The following is a 20,601-nucleotide window of genomic DNA, read 5'->3' on the forward strand; positions in this document are numbered from 1 at the left end:
TGCCCATGACAGTTTATTACAGTGTTCCAGCAAACAAATTAACTCACTTTTTAAGTGACAGCTCCACCATTATTAAAACCAAAAATGTTCACACCACTAATTTGGGCACAGCTGACCGATTTATGTTATTAGTTTCACTTCTGATTCTTCTGCTTAAGCAGCACTGACATGCTTCATTATGATATTTCAAATGAAAGGAGCCTTGTATTTCCATGAAAGTGACATTTATGCTATTAGGTCCAAGAACTAAATTGCCAAGCTGGATTTTTACTTAAGCATAACAGGGGAGAGCTGGGATCCTAAAAGCTTATCTAAGCAAATAACATCTCTTGAGGGTGGAACCAAAAAGACCATGAAAACACACACAGTGAAGGCAGGCAAAACAGTTGTCAACTTATTTGATCTATGGATATGAGACTGAGAACATCTTGCTATTACCTGCAATGCCTTTTCCATGTCTCCCATCTCCAGTAAGTGCAGAAGGTGCTCACGGTGAAGGTTGATCAAGTCTTCTCTTGGGACAGGATACAAGTGTTCCCATTCCTCACACAATTCATAATCCTAAAGAATTGAAAAAGAAGTAAACACAAAAGGACAAACTCTACCCTCCCTGATACAGTTTCTTCTCCCAAAGTTCTGATTAAGAGATTCTGTAGCTTAGACTCCTCTCCCAGATAAAAATAATAATAATTACACTGACAAAGGAAGATGATAGCCAATTTAATCAGTCACAGCCTGAATTTAAAATACCTTGTTTACCTTACAGTAAACAAGCTAGTTTTCAGAAAGACACTTAAAGCCAGCCAGATTTACAATATTAGCATTTCTCTAATAATCACATCTGTATTATGACCAAAGTTATGCTACTTTAAAATCTTCAAAATTGTAAAAGAAAAGTACAGGTTATATCTCAGAGTAAGAGTTTAAACTAAAACTTAAGAATTATTAATTACATGTAAATCTTGATATTAAATACAGATCTCTATATGTTTCTGTAGCACAGAGCTGAGTAAAGAAATCCTTCCTCCCAACGTAATCTCCACTGATCATTGTTTTAAGATGCCATTTCGATGAATTTATTTACTTGAAGTTTAATGCATTCTAATTCAACGAAATTCACATGATGATGTCTAACCTTTACTTTCAGAATGATATTCATGACAGCCTGAGGATCATCAGCGCAGGCTTTTTTCAGATCCTGCCAGTCATTCCACAATGGTTCATTTTGCACATTCAAAATCTGTAAAAGTTAATATTGAGTAGCATAAATTATAGAATCTCAATTTATCTCAATCAATAGCCTAAGAAAACAGCTGAGCTCATCACATCAAGAGCTTTGACAAAAAAGTCAAAAAGGAGACCACATTTAGACCTTTTCAGGGATGATGTAACGCCCTTGCACTCAAAAACAAGATCTCTACAGTTTTCACAGATATGAGTCTACAAGGCACATTTATAAGGGAAGGTTTCTGAAAGATAAGGTTTCTGGCAATAATTATGGATGTAAAAGTACACATTTACTGCAGACATTGCTGGCACTAACAGAGAGACAACTGAGCTGTCAGTTAGCAGAACTCCCACCAGACAGAACTCGGCAGGGATGGCTCCTTATTTTGCTGTTTGGCTTTTCAGTCTGTGCTGAACTCCAGGCCAGCCTTTCTGACTTCAGGGTTTCTGCACTACACTGCAGTTAGAAGAACTGACTGCAACACTAACTTGGCCCTTGGACCACTAGTCTTGTACACCATCTGCATTTCTCAAACTTGTAAAATGATTAACTGCCATGGAAAGCTTCCAGAGGCTCTAGAATTTGCACAGAATGGAAAATACTTTGCAAAACAATCAGATTCACAAAAATGTTTGTATCTAAAAATGTTTGCAGACCAGAATGCTAACAGGCGAGTGGGAGAGTTGTGAAGGATGAAAGCTGAGTGTTAACTGGATACTATAGTACTTCACATGAACTGTTTTGGATAAAAGACTTGAAAAGCTCTCACGACCAAAAAAGAACCAAGGGTGAAAGCTTCTCAGTGGGCAACCAATATTTGCTTCCTGCTGCCTATTTCATTTCACTGGTTACTTGAAGAATGACCTTGTACCTTTTGATAAACCTGAAGTTCTTTCTTCCTGCTCTGCAGATTGGCTTTTAGTTCATGAGGCATGCCCAGGTCAGAAATGCAGTAAGCTAGAATTTCCAAACAGGCATCAAGGGGCCACTTGTCCAGACAGCGCAGGGCCAGTCTACTTCTCAACACTGCATTTTTTACAAGGAACAAGTATTGCCAACCATCCTTATCTGTGGAGGAAACAAAACACTAATTTGAAATTCAGTTTCTATAATTCAGAAAATAAAAAAAAAATCCTTATCCTTGCTGGATCACATCAACAAAAGAAACACTGACAGGGCTGAAAAATCATTGCAAGAGTTATCCCAAGCATCACAGTTTTGGGAAATATCCAAAGTTAGCACGAGGTACTTACTATTCAGACTCCAAAAGGCACCTTTCACAGATCACATCATCCATGCATAACAATGACACTGCTGTAAGAGATGTTCCATTAACAATACAATGATTACTGTGTCCTGATGCATTCAGCTCTTCACATAAAAATAACAAAACAGACGCATTCCAGTTCTCTTGTACTAAATTGGTCATGATTTGCACATTTGTGAAACAGAAACAACACCATCAGAGAAAGCAAATTCAGGATGAAGAAAGGAAAATTATCTATTTCCATCTCTGGATTTGCCCGAGGACCACTACTTTAGTTTCTGCGTTTTGATCCAGGCTGCATTCTTTATTAAAAAAAAAAGAATTGAGGAAAAAAGCCTGACTTAATCCTTCTTACCTTCAGCAGCTGCACAACTCAGCACAGCATCCTTCACATTGACCACTTCCTCCACATCCTGACAGTACAGATCCAAGACCTTCAGAGCTCTGTCCCAATCCTTTGCCCCAAGAGCTTGTTCAAAGACTCCAGTTAATACTTTAACAGCTGTGGTGGAATGTAACCCTAGGAGCACCAGAGACATGTATGCCTTGCCAGAGAAGACAGCAGCCAAACTGCTACCTTCCTCTTGATTCCGAAGTGGTTCAAACATAGCAAGAAGAAATCGTTCCAATATTGGGAACTCCTTCAACAGTGCCTCACACTCCCTGGAAATCTGCTCCAAGCCTAAGGGCACTTCCCGTTTGCCCCGAAACTCCATCCAAGACAAACTTGATTTGTGTATTTTCTGTATATTAGATGCACTTAGACATGCCACTGTAGCCATCAGCTTCGACTGAGACTTCAGGAAGTCCAGGGAGGAGGCAGTCAATGTGTGCTGGCTCAACTCATTCAGAGAGGATGAGGCCTGAGTGGAGATATCCTCAGAGGTCACTGCAGAATTGTGAATAGGTATTTCAACATCTGGCAGGCAGTGGCAGGCACACTGCTGTGTCAAGTTGCTGATGTTGGTCAGAAGAGACTTTGCCTGGCTGTTTTGCCTTGCACTGCACAAGGACAGTGGTTCACAACAAGAGTTAACAATGACTTGCTGCACATTCAGGTTCAACCCTTCTTTAGCCAAGAGAGAAGAAAGTCTGTAGGATTGAAAACAGAACCAGATTACCCAGCACATATAAAGGTACTTTATAATTAGATATTTTCATTAATCTTCTAAATGCTTTAAGAACACAAGCCCCCTAATATTCTTCACAGGTACATACACAAGAAGATTACATATACTATTTTAACTCTGAACTTAGGCTGTCATTCCTTTATAGAAAAAGAACTTACTCCTCAAACATTGACTTTTACCTAACTGCAAGCTACTAAAATAGTTCACCATTAGCACTCATCTTTTTAAAAGCTACCTCATCTTTTAAAAAAGCTACCTCATCAAATCAGACAGTTTCCATGCCAACCTAATTTAGTAGTTGCAATGGAAGGAGCTAGATTATCCAGTTTACCTGCAAGGGCAAGACCATGCCCAGTATTCTTACTGAAACCTACTACCCTACTTTATTGTATTACATTGACAAGCTACAAGTGTGCTCCTCTGAACTGTCACACAGTTAAAAAAATCCACATAATTCCACTCTCACTTCATAACAGATAGTAATTGTTAAAAATATGGAGCCACTATTCTCCCAATCAAAAATCTTCAGGCTGGATAAGGCACTGACTAAGCTCCTCCCTACACACCAATCCTTGCAGCATCAAGTGATCAGCTGGTGGGACACAGCTGTACCACCTGTGATAAGTAGCCAAAGAACCTAATAATGGCTGAGGTAAAAGTCACCAATACCAAAATAACCTACTGGAGTACATAATCTGAAAAAGCACTGACCTGTCAGGATGAACTTGTCTCTCAAAAACAAGCTGGGAAAGCAGCTGAGTTGGACTCTGCTGTAACAGTATAAATGGGTTTCCCACTTTCACTTCTGCAGATACATCTTAGGGAAAAAGACACCAGAATATTTATTATAATACAAACACATTAGCTGAATACACTAACCAACTTTTATTTTAGGAATATAAATTTTATGGCCCTGAGTCTAAACCTCTTTGACTAAATTCACAGAGTTCTAAATTCACCATAGAATGGTAAAATCCAGAGTAAATTGCAAGGCATTTGTGATTATGATAAGCCTCTCAGTTTTGGCAATATTATGTTGGACGTATTACCAAAACAGGCAGAGTACAGATTCTTCATCCTTTATGCAAGATCTACATTCAAACAGTTTAGCAACTCTACTTCATAAACTTTCAACAAAATATGTACTTGTAGTGAGAAGTAGAAAACATGCAGAATTATTTCCTGATGAGTCTCTGGATGTAGACTGGTGAGTCCATGCTCTATTCAAGTCAGTTAACAAGGGCAGAGGGAACTCACAGGCGTATAGGTACTTTTACAAAGGAGTGAAACCCTGGCCACTACGGCTGGAAAGCATTTGTATCCACTACTGAGTTACGTCAAGTAACTTTGGACACATTCTCCTAAGTTCACCTCTTCCTTTCATCTTCCAACACAACAACATTTCCCCCAAACTCACCCAGCCCTTGAATATTTTTGTGCAATTTTTGGCTTTGGCAGTTATCCAATCATGTCCATACAGAAGCTACAGCTGGCATGACAGTGACCTGAGCTGAACCAGCATGTCTGCAAATAGACTTCTGCTCTTTTTTCTTATCCTCTTGGAAAGGTACTCTCTGAAATCAGTACTCTGGTATTTTACATTACTGCAGCTCAATTAGTGTCAACTTGAAAACATGGATAAGTGTCGCAGACATCTTTTCATGAAAAATCCTTTCTTTAGGATTTTTCCTCCTGAGAAGCTGAGAGGCCTCAGGAACAAAATGTAAACAATGGTTATCTGCTGCTGTGGAATGCAACAGGTAGATCTTTGATTGGCCCATCTTGGATATTTATAATTAATGGCCAATCACAGCCCAGCTAGCTCAGAGAGAGAGTCCGAGACAGCTGCCTTTGTTATCATTCTTTTATTTCTATTCTTAGCCTAGCCTTCTGATGAAACTTTCTTCTATTCTTTTAGTAAAGTTTTAATGTAATATATATCATAAAATAATAAATCAAGCCTTCTGAACATAGAGTCATTTCTCCGTCTCTTCCCTCAACATAAGACCCCTGTGAACACTGTCACAGATAAGCAGTTTTACTCTGTGCACAGTGAATTGTTCTGCTCTTCTGACAGCTTTATGTGCTGATGGTACATTCCTTTCCATGGGCCATCTGCTGATTCTATAAAAAAATTCTGCCTGGTTACCTCTGCATGGCCTTCTACACACTCTTTTCTTACCCTTGTGGAGCAGCAGTGCCTGCTGCCTCTAAGGGAGCTGTAAGGTATACAGCATGCTGATCTACTGGATGCAAAAATCAATCTCGCCTTACAGGGGCAGTGCTAAGAATTTTTGGATTTCAAGGGCTGTTTGTTTTGTCTCCAAAGTTTTGTCTCTAAGTGGAGTGCAGAGTCTGGGTCAGTAGTTAGCATTTCTGTTCTCATTTTCCCACTGACATCAACTATTTCCATGTGAGCTGTGTGTGGCATAGGTGTTATGAAATAAAAGGAAAAAAAAAGTAATAATCAGTTGAAATCAAAAGCACAGGTAGTAGGTACATTTGGCAAGGAACCATTTTTGCACAATTACTTTCCAGAATTTGGCCAGACTACACAGTGTGACTATCTCCACCTAGGCTCAGACTTTCCAGCAGAAAGCCCTTACCTAGCTCTGCATTCAAGCTCCGTAACACCACAGCAGCCAGAGTAGTGATGTAGTCAAGGAAGGCCTTCACAAAGTTTGTCTGCGTGTTGCTCTCTTGCATGCTTTGGCTATGCTGGTCAAGAGTTCTCAGCAGGAGCTGTGTTTGGTTCCAAACCAGGTGCTTCTCCAGCTCCATGGGTTTGAGAGAGCCCTGCTCCACCAAGGTGCCAAGCAGGCTCCCTTTAGAGTCTGGTTTAAGAGAACAGACAAGATTCAAGGATGAAATGTCAAGAAGAAAGGAGGCAGGGGGGTGGGGGAGAAAGAGAGAGAAATGCTTTAGCTTTATTTCCTCTCCACAATTATTGATCTCAGTATAAGCATTATAATTTAATAAATTCCCTTGCTCCCTGAAGGCAAGGGACATTTTTACTGTGAGCATTATAATTCAATTGAAACCAAGAGAAATTTTCACAGCAGAATAAAACTATAGTACATCTAAATTGATAACCACGGCTCTAAGAAGTTAGAACTATATTAAGGCAGACCTAAAATATTTCTAGTTCTGTGTCATTAACATTAATTCTAAAACACAGGTGCTGACCAATCCTTGAGCTCCATCCAAAACATTTAGCTCTTAGAGCTCTCCTAAATTTTTGCTCATTAAATATTTTAAGAACACCAAAAAGCCATTTATAAATTTGGTGACTAGAAGAGAAACACCAGTACTATATAATGAAGAGAGCTGTAAGAAAAAGCAGCTGTGGAAAAGATGAGATGTTTTATGACAGTCCTATGAAAATTGGAAGGTATTATGATATTACAAAGGTTTTGAAGGTTTATCTCCATTTTGTTACTTAAAAAAAAAGGATAAAAAAGCAAGAATAAGAATACACCAAATTATCTATAAAGTGCCACTTTAAAATATACTTAAAGAATTCCTTGCTAGGACTGCATAGAAATAGAACAAATAATGACTCTGACAAATTCAGAATTTTAGCTGTGAAAACAAATATAAGAATTACAGCTAAATTTTACCCTTTGCATTTATGATTTTTAAAATATATATTTGTGCATATGTCAAAGAGCATTACTACTGGATTTATAGCTGCCTGGAAAGGCCAAAGCAAAAATTTACATCCATACATCAATCAGTCTTTATGTTCACAAAAATAACTCACCCACAGAACGTTCAACACATGTCAGTGCTTTTAGGATATGATCCAGGTTTTGTGATAGAACAATTTCATTAGTAATACTTTCTTCAGTCAAGGCCGGGTAGCAAGCTTGCAGAAGGTCTACAATACTGCATCGAAAATGACTCCCTATTTTCTCATCGGACACCTCTACAAAGAGGGAGAAAAAAAACAACAACTGTAACAAAGACACAAGTATTTTTTTGCACAGAAGGCCCACAAAACCAGAAGTGTATGATAATACAAAAAACCAGACCATTTCAGATTATTCAGAATGGAGCTCACGTCACATCCCCCTTGCCTTTTCTGTTATAAATACTAAACTAAAACATGGAAAGTTCAAATTTACACTGCAACAGAAGACAAGAATTTGATTTAAGCACATTTCAAAAGAAAGCCTTATCAGCAAAGCACACTACCTGGTCTGGATTGACCTTGTGATGTGCAGGAAGAGTTGAGAATTTTACTTATTTGCTGGAGAACTGCTGGAAAACCCTTGACACCTTCAGAGTGCAGTAGAACAAAGTCAGGTCGGTGGCCTGGAACAGTCATTGTGCAAAGGGAGACAAAATCAAAGTTAGGAGTGGAAAAAAGAGACACTAACATGAAAGTACAAAATGAGATTTAATTAAGGCTTGGGTGTTAGCACAAACAACACAGCACAGAGAGGCATTTTCTGTTCCCAGGCCCATGCTGATAAACATAAAAATCAAAAGCCTACCCCGAGTTTCAAGGCTGTTGTAGAGTCTCCTTTCTGCTGTCTCCAGAAGCTGTTTGCATGTCTTCCAGAGATGGCACTGAGTACAAGCTAGGTCAAATGCTGCCATTGCTGAAGGACTGAGGTCCTCAAGGACTTCTCGCAGAGGATCAGTATGCTCCAGCTGGATGTTTCTGATCCAGAAATTTTCTTGAAGAGTAGGAGCAAGACTTCCAGAGGTTGCAAGCAATTTATCAGTAACATCCGAGATGGAATAAAATACCATACCTACAGGTGTCATCAAAAACACACAAACACTGGTTAACAGCATAACTAGATCAGATCCTGTAATGGGTAACTATTTTTTAATCCTTATAGAAAATAATTCCATATGTGGCCTGCTTCATGGACCAATTAATTACTGTAGAATGGATGCAGCTAATTGGGCGTCAACAGCAAATTTTCAACATTTATAGTCTCTTTCTAACTCAAAGAACCACCACTTACACTTCTGAACAAACACTACACTCATTTTGATATTATTCGAGTTGCTTTCTCGGACTTTTTACTTCTCCCCAACCCTTTGTGGGAACTCAAAAAGCCCAGTCCTTACCAGCTGCTGCTGCATTCCCAATAGCTTGCAGTGTTGAACGGCCACTGCCAGATTTCCTGATGCCTCCAGTGCCATCTGATGCTTGATTCTCAATATTGTGCTCCACTCTCGCCATTTCTCGTACTGCCTCTTGGTAACGCTCCATGAAAACCAACTCACCATAGCAAGGGGAAGTCTCCAGATTAAACATCAAAGCCACCTTTCAAAAGTAACAATAGATGTAATTAAATAGATGTACAACAATAGATGTAATCAAATGAAGTTTTCAAAGGTCAAGGAGCTTGGGGGATGGGGGGGGCTTTAGAGGAGACAAAGGAATAAAACAAATACTTTAACTGAAAAACATCTCCACAGACACAACAGGCTGAAATGGTGTGGTTTTCTCCTAAAGAGTTTTAAGTGCCTGAAAAAAAAGACCCTCAGAGATGTTTTTCAATTATTATTATAAAGCTTACCTATTATTTGTTGCAGGATTAGGGCTGAATTAATTTTCATAACCTGCACCTTTCAGAACGACTCTCGACAATTTCAGTACACTATGTAATGAGAGATATCTATCAAGTTTGCCTCCAAAGCAGACCATTTCAAATAAATTCTTATTCAGCAAGGAATACCTTCTCAAAATTTAAACACAAAGTAGCTAAGCAGAGCTGTGCATGAAACCAACAACCAAAAATCAACCAACCTACTAAGAAACCAACAACAGAATACAAACCAAACTTGAATGCTTTATCACTGGTGATACTGAAAATCAAGGCAACAAAGCAAAACAAAATGCTCCTTTGGCCCTGTAAGTAGGGAGAAGATGAAGTGGCATGTCTGGAGTCAACCAGAACTAATTGGCTAAGTAGTAACCTGATGTTAATGCAATGTTTAAGTGACATGAACTGCTCCAGTGTGGCTATTCAAAACCCAGCCAGGTCACAATTTTGACAGAAGATCCACTCATTGATGCACCTCAAGATATTTTTTCAGAGCATCAGCTCAAAAGCCACACAGAGAAAGGTATGCACAGCTGTGAGGGAGCAAAGAATCACAAATATGCGGACTGTCAATTTGCAAGTCTTTCTGCCTGTTCTCAATACTAATTTAGTCTCAAAACATACCTCCTTCAAATGAAAATAATCACTACTCTGGGTAAGGAACACCTTTGCATGTTTCTACCAGGGTTACAAGTGGAAGAGTGCCATGGTTTTGAAAAACGGATTAAATAAAGCAGTTCAAATAAAGCTGCTTCCTCATGAGACTTTACATGATCTCTCTATTCTTCAGTCAGTTGAAACACTATGCTTGACTAGCTCTCATCAAACATTTGCATGCTTTGAGAACCCAGGTGTAGAGAAAACATTTTCACATAACAAGGCAGAAAAAACCCTGCATCCATGGGATGTTGGTTTGGAATATCTTTGTTCCTTCTACTTGCTTCTGCTTCTGAAGTGATTCTTTCACTTGGAAGCCCTATGTTTGCTAAATGCAGGAGAAGCGGGAATTTCATTCAAAAATTGAAATACATGCATCTTATTTACCTGGTGGGCTTCCACAAAGTTCCCTCTCAAAACACAAGAAACCAACAGTGATTCTGGTGGGGAAAGCATCATAGGAATGAGGGAATTCTGCTGACGTGGTCTTGCTCTGCTTTCCAAATCACTCAAGCCAGAGACACTACTGGTACTTCCCTCTGCAAGACAGAATTCATCAGTATACTATTAGGGAAAACACATTTCACCAAGTAACAGCCACCTAGCAGATAACAGCATTTCACATATTTAACACAAAAAATATAGGAGCAGAGTTGCAAGCAAGTTTTAGGGTAAAGAAGTCAACATAAACATCCTGTTAGAAATTCTCATAATATTTCACTATTTGGTCAGAATTTGCAGTTTGGATCTCATCCCTGTGTAACACTTTTCAGGAGCTACATAATGTGCACACAGTGCTAGGCACTGGTTCAGTATGGACAAAGGGAGAAGTCTAAAGCATCTGACCTATTAGATCATTCCAGCATGCCTAAGCATGTCTTAGCTTACACGACTATCAGTTCATTAGCTTTTTTGATGGTTTGCAGACCACTACATTGCTTGCATACTGTTTCCTGCAAGCCAAAGATACCAAGAAAAATCTAATTCTCTTATTCCATAAGAAGATACATGTTATTTTGACTACAAAAGAGTGATCCAAAAACGGGAGCTCTGAGAAGTGAAAAGATATAATTCTGTCCTGCACACAGCAGTAATTCACATTAACAACTCAAGCAAATTCTTCATCATGCACATTGAAAAGACAAAGAAATACTACTTTTGTGGCTTATTACCTGAGGTACTGGTGCTTAGCTCGCTACTTGTGCTTTCTAATGATGGACTGGATGCTCCCTCTTTCCCATCTAAAATGGAAAAAATCAAAATCAGCACATTAAATGCACTTTTATTAAAACTTACTGCAAATAACAGATTAAGCAACCTCAAGAGATCTTCAAGAGTATCTAGTAAATGAGCCACCACTGACATCTATGATAAAGGCAAAAACTGCTGATTTGAAGAAAATGCTAGGCTTAGAGACTATGCTGGGTGGCCTCATGTCAGATACTTCAAAGCTTGTTATTTTGGAACATGCCACTCCAAAACCAGACATGCCTTTCAAAGGCTCAGTAGAAAAAAGGTGAGGAACACAGCTTTCTCCTAAAGCTGCCAATGTATGCCACAGACTCCTGTTAATTCACATCCTAGATAATACCACGACAGGAATGAAAATATACTGAACAGTCATTGGAAATAGGGGAGAAAGGGAAAAATCAGTACTGTAGTTGAAGCTCTCCCCTGCCCCAAATCAGACTTGATTGAAAGAATTTATTCTTCTTGGAAGGAAGTTATTTGTGCAGATGAGCTTTAGAAAACAATCCAAGTGGAACTGGACTGACACTTCAAACCACTAAGAAAACTAAAGGAAATAAATCTAGTTCTCTACTCCTAGACCATGAAATGTAATTGCATTCAGCCATGAGCACAGGAAAATTATGCACATTTCAGAAGTGCCTTCTCCAAGACACTTTTTCAACCCACCTGTCTTGTACCTCCGATATCTACTTCGTTTCTTCAAGCTGGAGCACCTGATTAAAGAGCAATATCTCCTGGAGGCTGCAAGCTGATGTTCTGCGAAATATTTAAACAAAAACATTATCAAGTAGCTTTATAGAGGGAGACTTGACAAACAGTTGAACAAAAGTTTGGAAACTTGCTATATTTAAGGTCCAGAACTGCAAAGTCTTTCTTGGGACATGGAGCTTACATAGTCTGAGATACACAATAAGCTACACATGATACAAGACAGAACCTCATGCAGCAAGGCTAGCAAGTTATGGGCTATGGAGAAGGGTGAGAAACAGGTTCCTGAATGTGTTGTTCAAGCTACTTCAACAATCATCCAGAATAACACAATCTCCTCTGACACATTTTCCTAACATGTTTCCAGACTAGGCTAAATCAACACATGAACAAGCTGAGACTATTTGGCTTGCACTGGATCCAACACCACCATGTCCCTTCATATCATTGCAGTGTGATTTGTGACAAAGGGCTGGGACAAAGGCAAACAGAAGCAGTGCATCACAAAGGGGAGGGAAATGAGAAAATGACCCAAACTTTCTGATTAGAATAGAGATCACTTCTGTTGGAAAATGATGCAAGCACCAGGTGTCTCCAGGTAGGTCACTCTCTCAGTATCTGCCAAAATGTGCTCCCTCAGTGAGATGCTCACAGAATTTAGCCTTGAGATCACTGTCTGGACAGCTGTAACATATCAGAAAGTGCCAAATACAAAGCCTACCTGCATTTCTGTTACTCATCACCACCTTGTATCGCCAGTGAGCTTCAGAAAGGTATTTGGAAAACTGTAACACGCGACTTCCAAAGGCATCTCTGCTTGCAGAAAGATTCAAGCACTCAACAAGCTCCAGCTCTTCACGAAGCACATTACTGGAGTCCCACGGGAGAGAACTCTGGATTTCTTCCAAGTGGTTGAGAAGCAATGTGAGGAATGCCTCCATGGCCACATCATCCACTAAAAATCCAGTAACACCACTGGTGAAGTGTTTCAGATCCAGGCAGCTTGGCTTAGAGGTTTCACAGCTTTTGCCATCTAACACAGAGTCACAAAGATCTCGGGTATCTGTGTGAAGTGTTTGTGCAGCCAGCAGAGACTTCTCTGATTTTTTTTCAGCCTCTGTTAGGTGTTCTGGACTTTGCATGGTGGAAGACCGCCGACTGTCACTGCCTTCTACACTCAGAGTAGCGCCCTTTTTGTCAAGGTCTTCATCCTCTGCATAGTCCTCAGGTAGAGGAGTGTCAGTATAGAGGTCATTATAGGAAATGAAAAGCAAGGAGAAAATATTCTCCAAAACCTCCAGGCGCAGAGGAATGGGAACACTCCTTAAGAACTGCTGACACTTTGCAATGTGCTGAGGAAATACTGAAGAGCAATCTGTACAATTAAAAACAAAAATAAATAACATTTATTCTACATTTTTCAGGGATTCCTTGCTCCAACTTGTGCCTTTTAAGAAAATCACAGTGGCTCAGACCCAGTCATTCCTCCAAAAACCAAGTTTGGTTTTTGGAGGAATGTTTGTACATGTCCAACATTTTACATTTAGAAAGGTAGTGTGTGCCTCCTCCCTCTGAGCAATGCCCATTACAGCTCTGTTCAATGATGTGCTAATTCAGATTCCACCAATTCTAGCCATTAAATCAGTTTCAGCTCTGGGAAATCATAAGCTCTTACAAAATTATCTGTCACTAAGATCCTATATCTAGTATCACTTCCTTTTAGCACTATATTTTTTGTACAATTGCCTTAAATGTTTTAAAACAAGGCTGGTAGCTTATTAATATCTATTATTACTAAAGATAACAACACCTCAAAGAAATACCATTATACTTGCTTGGAAAGCATCCATAGCCCACTGAATAAAATACCATATGTACACAAGGTACAACATTATCCCCATACTAAGTGATAATTCAGAGCCCAGCAATTGCATGGAGAAACACACACTACTGAACCTGAGAAAGGAGGCCAATCACCTGCTGGTTCTCCAGAAGTTGCATCCTCAGGGACATCACCAAGAAGGCTGTGTACACAATCCTTGCACCTGGCATGCCTGTGTGAATTCACACAGAGAGCATAGATTGCGTACTTCATGGCACAGAACGCTCTGAAGAGGGCCAGGTTACGCTGCTGACTCAGGGTGTTAGGGAGCATGGCTGCTGTGGAGCAAAATCAGGGTGGTGATGGGGTAGGAGGTAAACAAGAAAACAAGTTAATTTTCTCCTGCAGTTCCTGCACAGTGATAGTTATCCAGTCTTTCTTCCCCAGTGCTGTTTTTGTCTCAGCTTTGATCTATCTCACCGTTACTTTTGGAAAAAAAGCCCAAACAACACAACCCACAACAGATGGGCACAGAAAAGTCAGGTCTGGATCCCCTTCTAAAAATGAAATTTTCTGTGAACTTGTGTAGCAGGACCTGACTACAGCATAGAATGACCAAAATCCCTCACAATGACTCTCATTAGCAGTGTGTGGTTAAGCTGTACTGCTGCATTTATAACAGAGGGGCAAATCCTGCTTCATTTCAGCATCATAGAATTCTGTGTTATAGTACACAGTAGATGAGTAGGGAAACAATGTAGACAGTCTATGACTGTAGTAAGAATAGAGTACCACCACTTCTTCAGGTTTGTACTAATAAATAGATATCATGGTTGATTCACAGTGGCTGACACAATAGATCAAACACAATCTGCAACTGACTAAAGAAGAAGTCAATTCCACAGTTTCCTTCATACATTTATGATAAATGCAAACTAGAGCAGTACTGCACACACTTCTCTTCCCCTTTGGGTTTTTTTGAGGAAAGGTATCATGTGCCAAGACATGATCCCTTCCGAGTACAAGAGAACAGGACAGCTCCAAATTGTAAAAATCACATCATCATCCCCTTCACCCAGGAACACAATATAGTGTCATATATTCTGTTGTGCTGAGTTTAGATGAATTATTCATCTACTGTAAAAAGGTTAAAAGAACCCCACAACAAAGAAAGAAAAGAAAGCCCTGACAACCACACAGTGTTAAATTAGTGCTTGGAATCCACTGTCCTGTATGCTCATACAAGTAATGAATTGTCCCTCTACCTGCTGTCAAGCAGGAAAAGCATTTGCCAAGTTATCTTTTTTTAAACAAAGCATAGGTACAAAGCATGATGTACTGACAATGTCCACATCCAAATTCTGTAACTGAACAGAACTACCTAACCTAGAAACTATTTCAGCACTGTCCTCCACAAAGTTTGAGCACAATTGCAAAGAAAAGCACTAGTCTGAACTTTTCTGAACTACGGTACAGCCAAAGCAAAAGGACTGAGAGCACAAACAGCTGGAAACAGTTATTCCCTATCACTGCCATTCTAAGCAGTAACAGTGATGGAAAATGAAATGTAGAGAGCAGGCAGAACTGAGGAGACATCCACATCTGAATCCTCTGAAGAACCCACATGGCCATTGAAATTCTACTGTTGCCCAGAAGCTCTACACTAATATGTAAATACCCAAATACCTCTCAATACCACTGAGTTAAGAGGACTTCAGGCAGGTAAAGCTAGAGATTTGATAAATACAGTACTCTGGAAAAGAGAAATAGTTAGCTGGAGATACTATAACAGATACTGGTAATCAAAAGTAAGTTTAATACACTTTTGCCTCACATGTGGAAAACCTTGGATGCAGTGAGTTGAGTCTGTGTCAGTGTTTGTACCTAAATCAATCCCCTTCCTTTACTTAGACTTTCCTTAAACCAATACTGAAGAAAAATCCTTTAACTAATAGCACTGGTTTTCCTATGCCAGAAATACTAACACCTTCTTTTTGAATACTGTAACTCATGAGGAAATTGCTGTTCACCATGACTGATCAAAACCAGTGTTTTGCACAGCCTGAACTCAACTGTTTGCCACTACCCTGGTTTCACTACTGCAGCTGACAGATATGTACTAAAAAGAAGGGGGAGAAGGGGAAGCATGTGGGGTGATGGGAGGAAAAGGCCTGTTAACATCATTATATCTAACAAAACTAAAGTTTATGACTCCTCTCTTCCCTTTAAGGCTCAAAATAGATTATTTTAAAGGAGATTTTATTAAGCTGTGTTTTTATAGAATGATCTGAATTCTGCAATAATTGCTGGATTGAAAAAAGAAGGAGGACTTGTCTTCCATTAATTATTTCTATAAATTATTGCGACATGAAAAAAAGAAGAGAAACTGCAGCTAGAGTTCTTTTGCTACAGTCATGCAGCTCCCAGAAGATATGATGGGACTGCCTCTTCCTGCTTTTGAAAGGCTTTGACAGAATTTAAGCAGAAAATAATTCAAATGTAAGAACTGTTTAAAAAAACCCACAGTACCAGCAACAACAAAACAATTTCAGAAAGCAGGACATTGAAAATAAGGATCTATACAGAGTCTCAATTCCTACATCTTTTAAGATTATTCAAGACAAGTATCATGATAATTTTAACACCAAAACCTGTAGAAGTAGGAATAGAAATCAACATCACAACAACATGATATGGAAAGAGGAAAACCTGCTTCCCACTAGGCAATCTGGAAAAATCTGTGCAAGATCCATCACTGAGAGCTCTCCATGCAATTTAGGTTGCAATTGCACATGTCCAAATCCACAAACATAAAAGAAATATTAGCAACAAATACTGCAGCTTCTTAGGTTCTAGTGCACGCAGGAAAATGGAGCTTAATAATCATTATTAAGAGGACCCATCAGAAAACAGCTTTAAAATTGCAGCAGCTGAACCTGGACACAGGATGCAATCAAAGGTGTGACCAAAGACAGTCACTTGTATGTGATCTGATGTGTTTAACTGTTGCAGGTATTTTAGGCACCCAACTGGAACATGAGAGAAGCGAGGCAGGAGCAATGTAAACACAGGCTGTAGCTAAGTCTCACTGATTTAAATACTAAATTTAAATTTGGTAACAGTTAATATCAGAATTTTAAAAACCCACTTTTTATCTCTTTCAAAAATTAAGATGTTATAGTACAAGGTATTGTCAATTTCATCTGGTTTTGCTCTTTGATTTTCAATTAAAGAGCAATGAAATACAAACTATACACCTCTTTTTCAAACTAAAGGTGTTACATAGCACAGAAGTTACAATGAGCAGCATGTATCACGAGCATGTGCAAAGTCTTGTTACCATCTTGAAAAAGCTCTTTCAGACATCTGTCCTTGTGAGATCAAAGAGATCTCACAACTCCTTCTTGAAAGATAATTTACTCCCCAAAAGGTTTCTAAAATAGTTTCCACATGCTCTCTAGAGTTCTTCCACAAAACAGCTAGTAACTGGTATCTTCCACAATTACAGAAGCAGGTCAAGAGAACAAATCCTGGCAGAAGTCTTGAACATACATGCTCAAGAGATTGTAAGTTTTCTGTGTTCTCACAACCCTACACATTTACCCTGCATCTGCTGGTCTCTGGCAGGAACTTTTTGAAGAAGCTCAATAACATCATCTTCATTCAGTGCCAGAAGATTGGTGAGATGATGCAGAGAATACACCGCAGTGTGGCAATCCAGATTGTGCAAGTGTTGCAACAGAACCTTCCTTGGGACAGTAATACTACAAGAGAGAACAAAGAGGTAACACAGATTTAAGTCTCAGCCATGTTTAAAGATGTAACTCCCACTCTAATTCTGATTGAACCAAACTACTAAAATTAAAAAGAGAAACAAAGAGTATAACTGCAACCCATGAGATATTTCAGGAGCCTGTATATACAGTCACTATTACATGATTAGCCAAGAAAATAATGCCTTCTCTATTTGCATGTGTAAGCTGACTTAACAGGTAGATTTGGCAGCACAGTTTGGAAGAAGTCCTTCTGATCATTTTACCTGTTTTGCTGCATGCACCATTCAAGAACTTCCACATGAGTCCACAGCCCATCACAAAAATCTTTCAATACTGAATCATTGCACAGATCCTAAACAGAAAGACAAAAAAAAGAATCTCATTACAACAAATCCCCCAGCCAGATAGCAGAATCACGTGTCACACGTTTGCTCACAAGACTTTTCCTAGTAATAAATTTCAAATACAGAAAACTCTCAGATTTATTAAAGCCAGCAAAGGAGGGCTATTCTGACAGAACATAAAAGTCAGTCAGCCTCCCCTTGAAACATCTACGGATCACAGAAAGGTGGCTACATCCCTGTTCAAGAAAAGCTTATAAAATGCAAATTAATGCTTCTTAGTAACAGTCTAAAGGTAATCTCTAGAACTAATCATGTACTTGAAAGATGCCATACTGGGTAGCAGATGGTTATTCTCCTTTCCCACTTGCTTTTCTACTACAGATGACTGCCTGCTAAAATCAGACCTAAGAGTTTAACTTTGCAGAAGCTACGGGATAGACTTTTGGTGTATTACCAAGAAAGTAACTCCCTTAAGGTAACACCAGCTTAGGTCTGCACTGTGACCCAGCAGTACAAGGCTCCTCATCTCCCCATTTCTGACAGCTAAGCCAGCCAGCAGGCATCATCTGAAGTGCAACTATACTTTCAGAGCCCCATTTCTTTTGCACAGATGAAGACTGCCCCCAAACAAGGTGGATCTTTCACTCACAGCGCTTGTCATTTATCATTTTGCTTTGAGAATGAGTATGGGGAATTTCCAAGCCACCCTGTTGCTAAACTCAGGCCTGAACTAGTCACTACCCAGGGATGACTCACTGAAGGAAATTATATGAAAGAAAGATGCCCCAGCTCTTTTAAAAACTAATCAATAAACACTGCTGTCTTTTCTCTTTATGCTGCTCATGTTAACAGCAGAGGCTATTTATGAGTTTATGCAAGAGAAACTTTCAGAGTCTCCTTTGCAGTCATGCTGTCTTCACAGCCAAGAAATCAGAAGAAAGGCAAGTGTCCCTACATAATGTTACCTGCATACAACTGTAATATCTTAGCCTTTTCAATTCCATCTTGAGGAAGACTGACATTCTCACTGAAAATTCCCCCGTTTTACTTGTTTTTGCAAACAAATTGCATTATTTGGACTCAGACTGGGAGACTACCACTTGCTTTCTGCTAATTTACCTGAGTTTTGTGTAAAGTCCATAGCAATGCTTTTGCTGATTCCAAGCTTTGACAATGAGTCCATCCTAACAACACCAGGAGGCGGCTAAGAGGGTTGAATTCTCTCCTCAACAAGCTCTTCAGGCCCGAGTAGTCTTCTCTTTTTAGTAAAGCTAATGCAGTCACCTAGAAAATAAAAGAAAGAAGTACTAATTTTTTCAAAATGTGGAGACCCATAATGCCTGGCAGACTATGTAAGGAAGTAGCCATTTCAATATCAGCTTCACTAAAATAGTGAAATTCTGCACCTGGAACTTCCCTAAACTTATACTGTCCAGGCCATCAGGATACTCATTAGTAAAGATGTCATGAGGAAAAAAACACCGTTTTTCAAATGCTTACTGCAGAACCAATTCACATCCCACTCTATACTATCTTGGCATTCCTTCTATTTATTACATTTCTGCCAAAGACATAATGCAAAAGACTTCTACAAGCACATTATGCAAAAGTTGAAACATGCTCAACCTTAAAACCTCACACTTTTTAACAGTGACCACCTGCCTGTATTCTATTTCTCCTATCCATGTACCTACATAAAAATAATTAATTCATAGCAGACTGTTTTCACCACAAATTTTACCATGCAAACTATTCTCAATGCCCCAAGTCTACCAGCATTAGAAAGCAACAAGTTCAAGGTCATGAGGTAAATCTTGCATCCAACAAAACTACAAGCAGAAAATGAGACTTAAACCTTGAAGATTTAATCTTCAATCTGCATGCAGATAAGCTTTTCCAAAAATCTCACCAGCAGTTTTATTGCACTGCTGGAAGTAGGGGACTTATCACCATTACCTCCTTGCTCCTATTAGTCATCACCCCCGGCAAACACTATTTGAATACAAAATGCTTCTGTGCACCACTGAGATATGTTCAACACCGGGACTGACTTTAGCCTCCATTGGGTTTCCCTGTTAATGATTTTACGGCTGTACCAGAATCTGTTCCAGAAAGTGCTTGCTGCTGCTCAAGCAGTAGAAATAGGCTGTCTTCCAAGAAGGAGCTTCTTTGGGATCTGAGAACAACCTCATCACAGTTCGCTCAGTATCCAGCTGCTCAGATGAACCTAAAAACATCACAACAAGATTACCTTCCAGTTACCTCTGAGAGAAGCATAATTGCTGTTATTTTAAACTGAGAAACACTCAGTATTTCCTCATTTACTAACCAGCTGTTACATGTTACTACTGGGTAACAAGAAGACCAAGCAAAGAAATTTGACAGAGGTCAGACAGAAAACCAGAAAAACTGTATTGACAATCATTAACATAGCAAAAGCCTGGTCAGCACACAGGTTGTTTGCACCAGCTCAAGTCACACTGACTTTCTTTAGGCAAGCACACCCTTATCTCTGAGTTGCATGAATTCTCACTTGTGCTCGAGACACTGCTCTACTCTGCAGGGCTTTAGCAAAGACTTGTCCAGCACTGGAACTTCTCAGATCTGTGCAAAGTGAGACCCAAACTACTCCCAATGAGAGTGAAGATATGTGGATCTCCATTTCTCTTTCCCCAGGAGGAAGCACTAACTGTAGTTATTATCAGAATTTCTAGAATCTGCCACACCAGCCTGAGCTTCTGTTCAGCCATCTACAAGTGAAAGGAGAAGTGAGGATACAAACCCCACTGGCTTACACCACAGTGAACAGAGGGGAGCAAAAAAGGTAGGCATTCTAGCTTTTCCCTCC

The 20,601-nt window shown here is 39.4% G+C and overlaps 1 protein-coding gene across 1 annotated transcript in view; it reads right to left on the minus strand.

Moving 5' to 3' along the window:
* Window positions 1-20,601, minus strand: part of ZFYVE26 (zinc finger FYVE-type containing 26) — a 48,911-nt gene that overhangs the window by 22,639 nt on the left and 5,671 nt on the right. The window contains 19 exon segments of the mRNA XM_066552177.1: window positions 439-561; window positions 1,136-1,240; window positions 2,100-2,296; window positions 2,851-3,587; window positions 4,337-4,442; window positions 6,232-6,459; window positions 7,389-7,553; window positions 7,823-7,942; window positions 8,125-8,388; window positions 8,714-8,912; window positions 10,240-10,391; window positions 11,025-11,093; window positions 11,770-11,859; window positions 12,533-13,186; window positions 13,789-13,971; window positions 17,237-17,397; window positions 17,673-17,761; window positions 18,873-19,037; window positions 19,850-19,980. Coding sequence (XP_066408274.1) covers window positions 439-561; window positions 1,136-1,240; window positions 2,100-2,296; window positions 2,851-3,587; window positions 4,337-4,442; window positions 6,232-6,459; window positions 7,389-7,553; window positions 7,823-7,942; window positions 8,125-8,388; window positions 8,714-8,912; window positions 10,240-10,391; window positions 11,025-11,093; window positions 11,770-11,859; window positions 12,533-13,186; window positions 13,789-13,971; window positions 17,237-17,397; window positions 17,673-17,761; window positions 18,873-19,037; window positions 19,850-19,980 — 3,938 coding nt within the window.

Source organism: Molothrus aeneus, chromosome 6 (genome assembly GCF_037042795.1).
Source record: "Molothrus aeneus isolate 106 chromosome 6, BPBGC_Maene_1.0, whole genome shotgun sequence".
Classification (NCBI taxonomy): Eukaryota; Metazoa; Chordata; class Aves; order Passeriformes; family Icteridae; genus Molothrus; species Molothrus aeneus.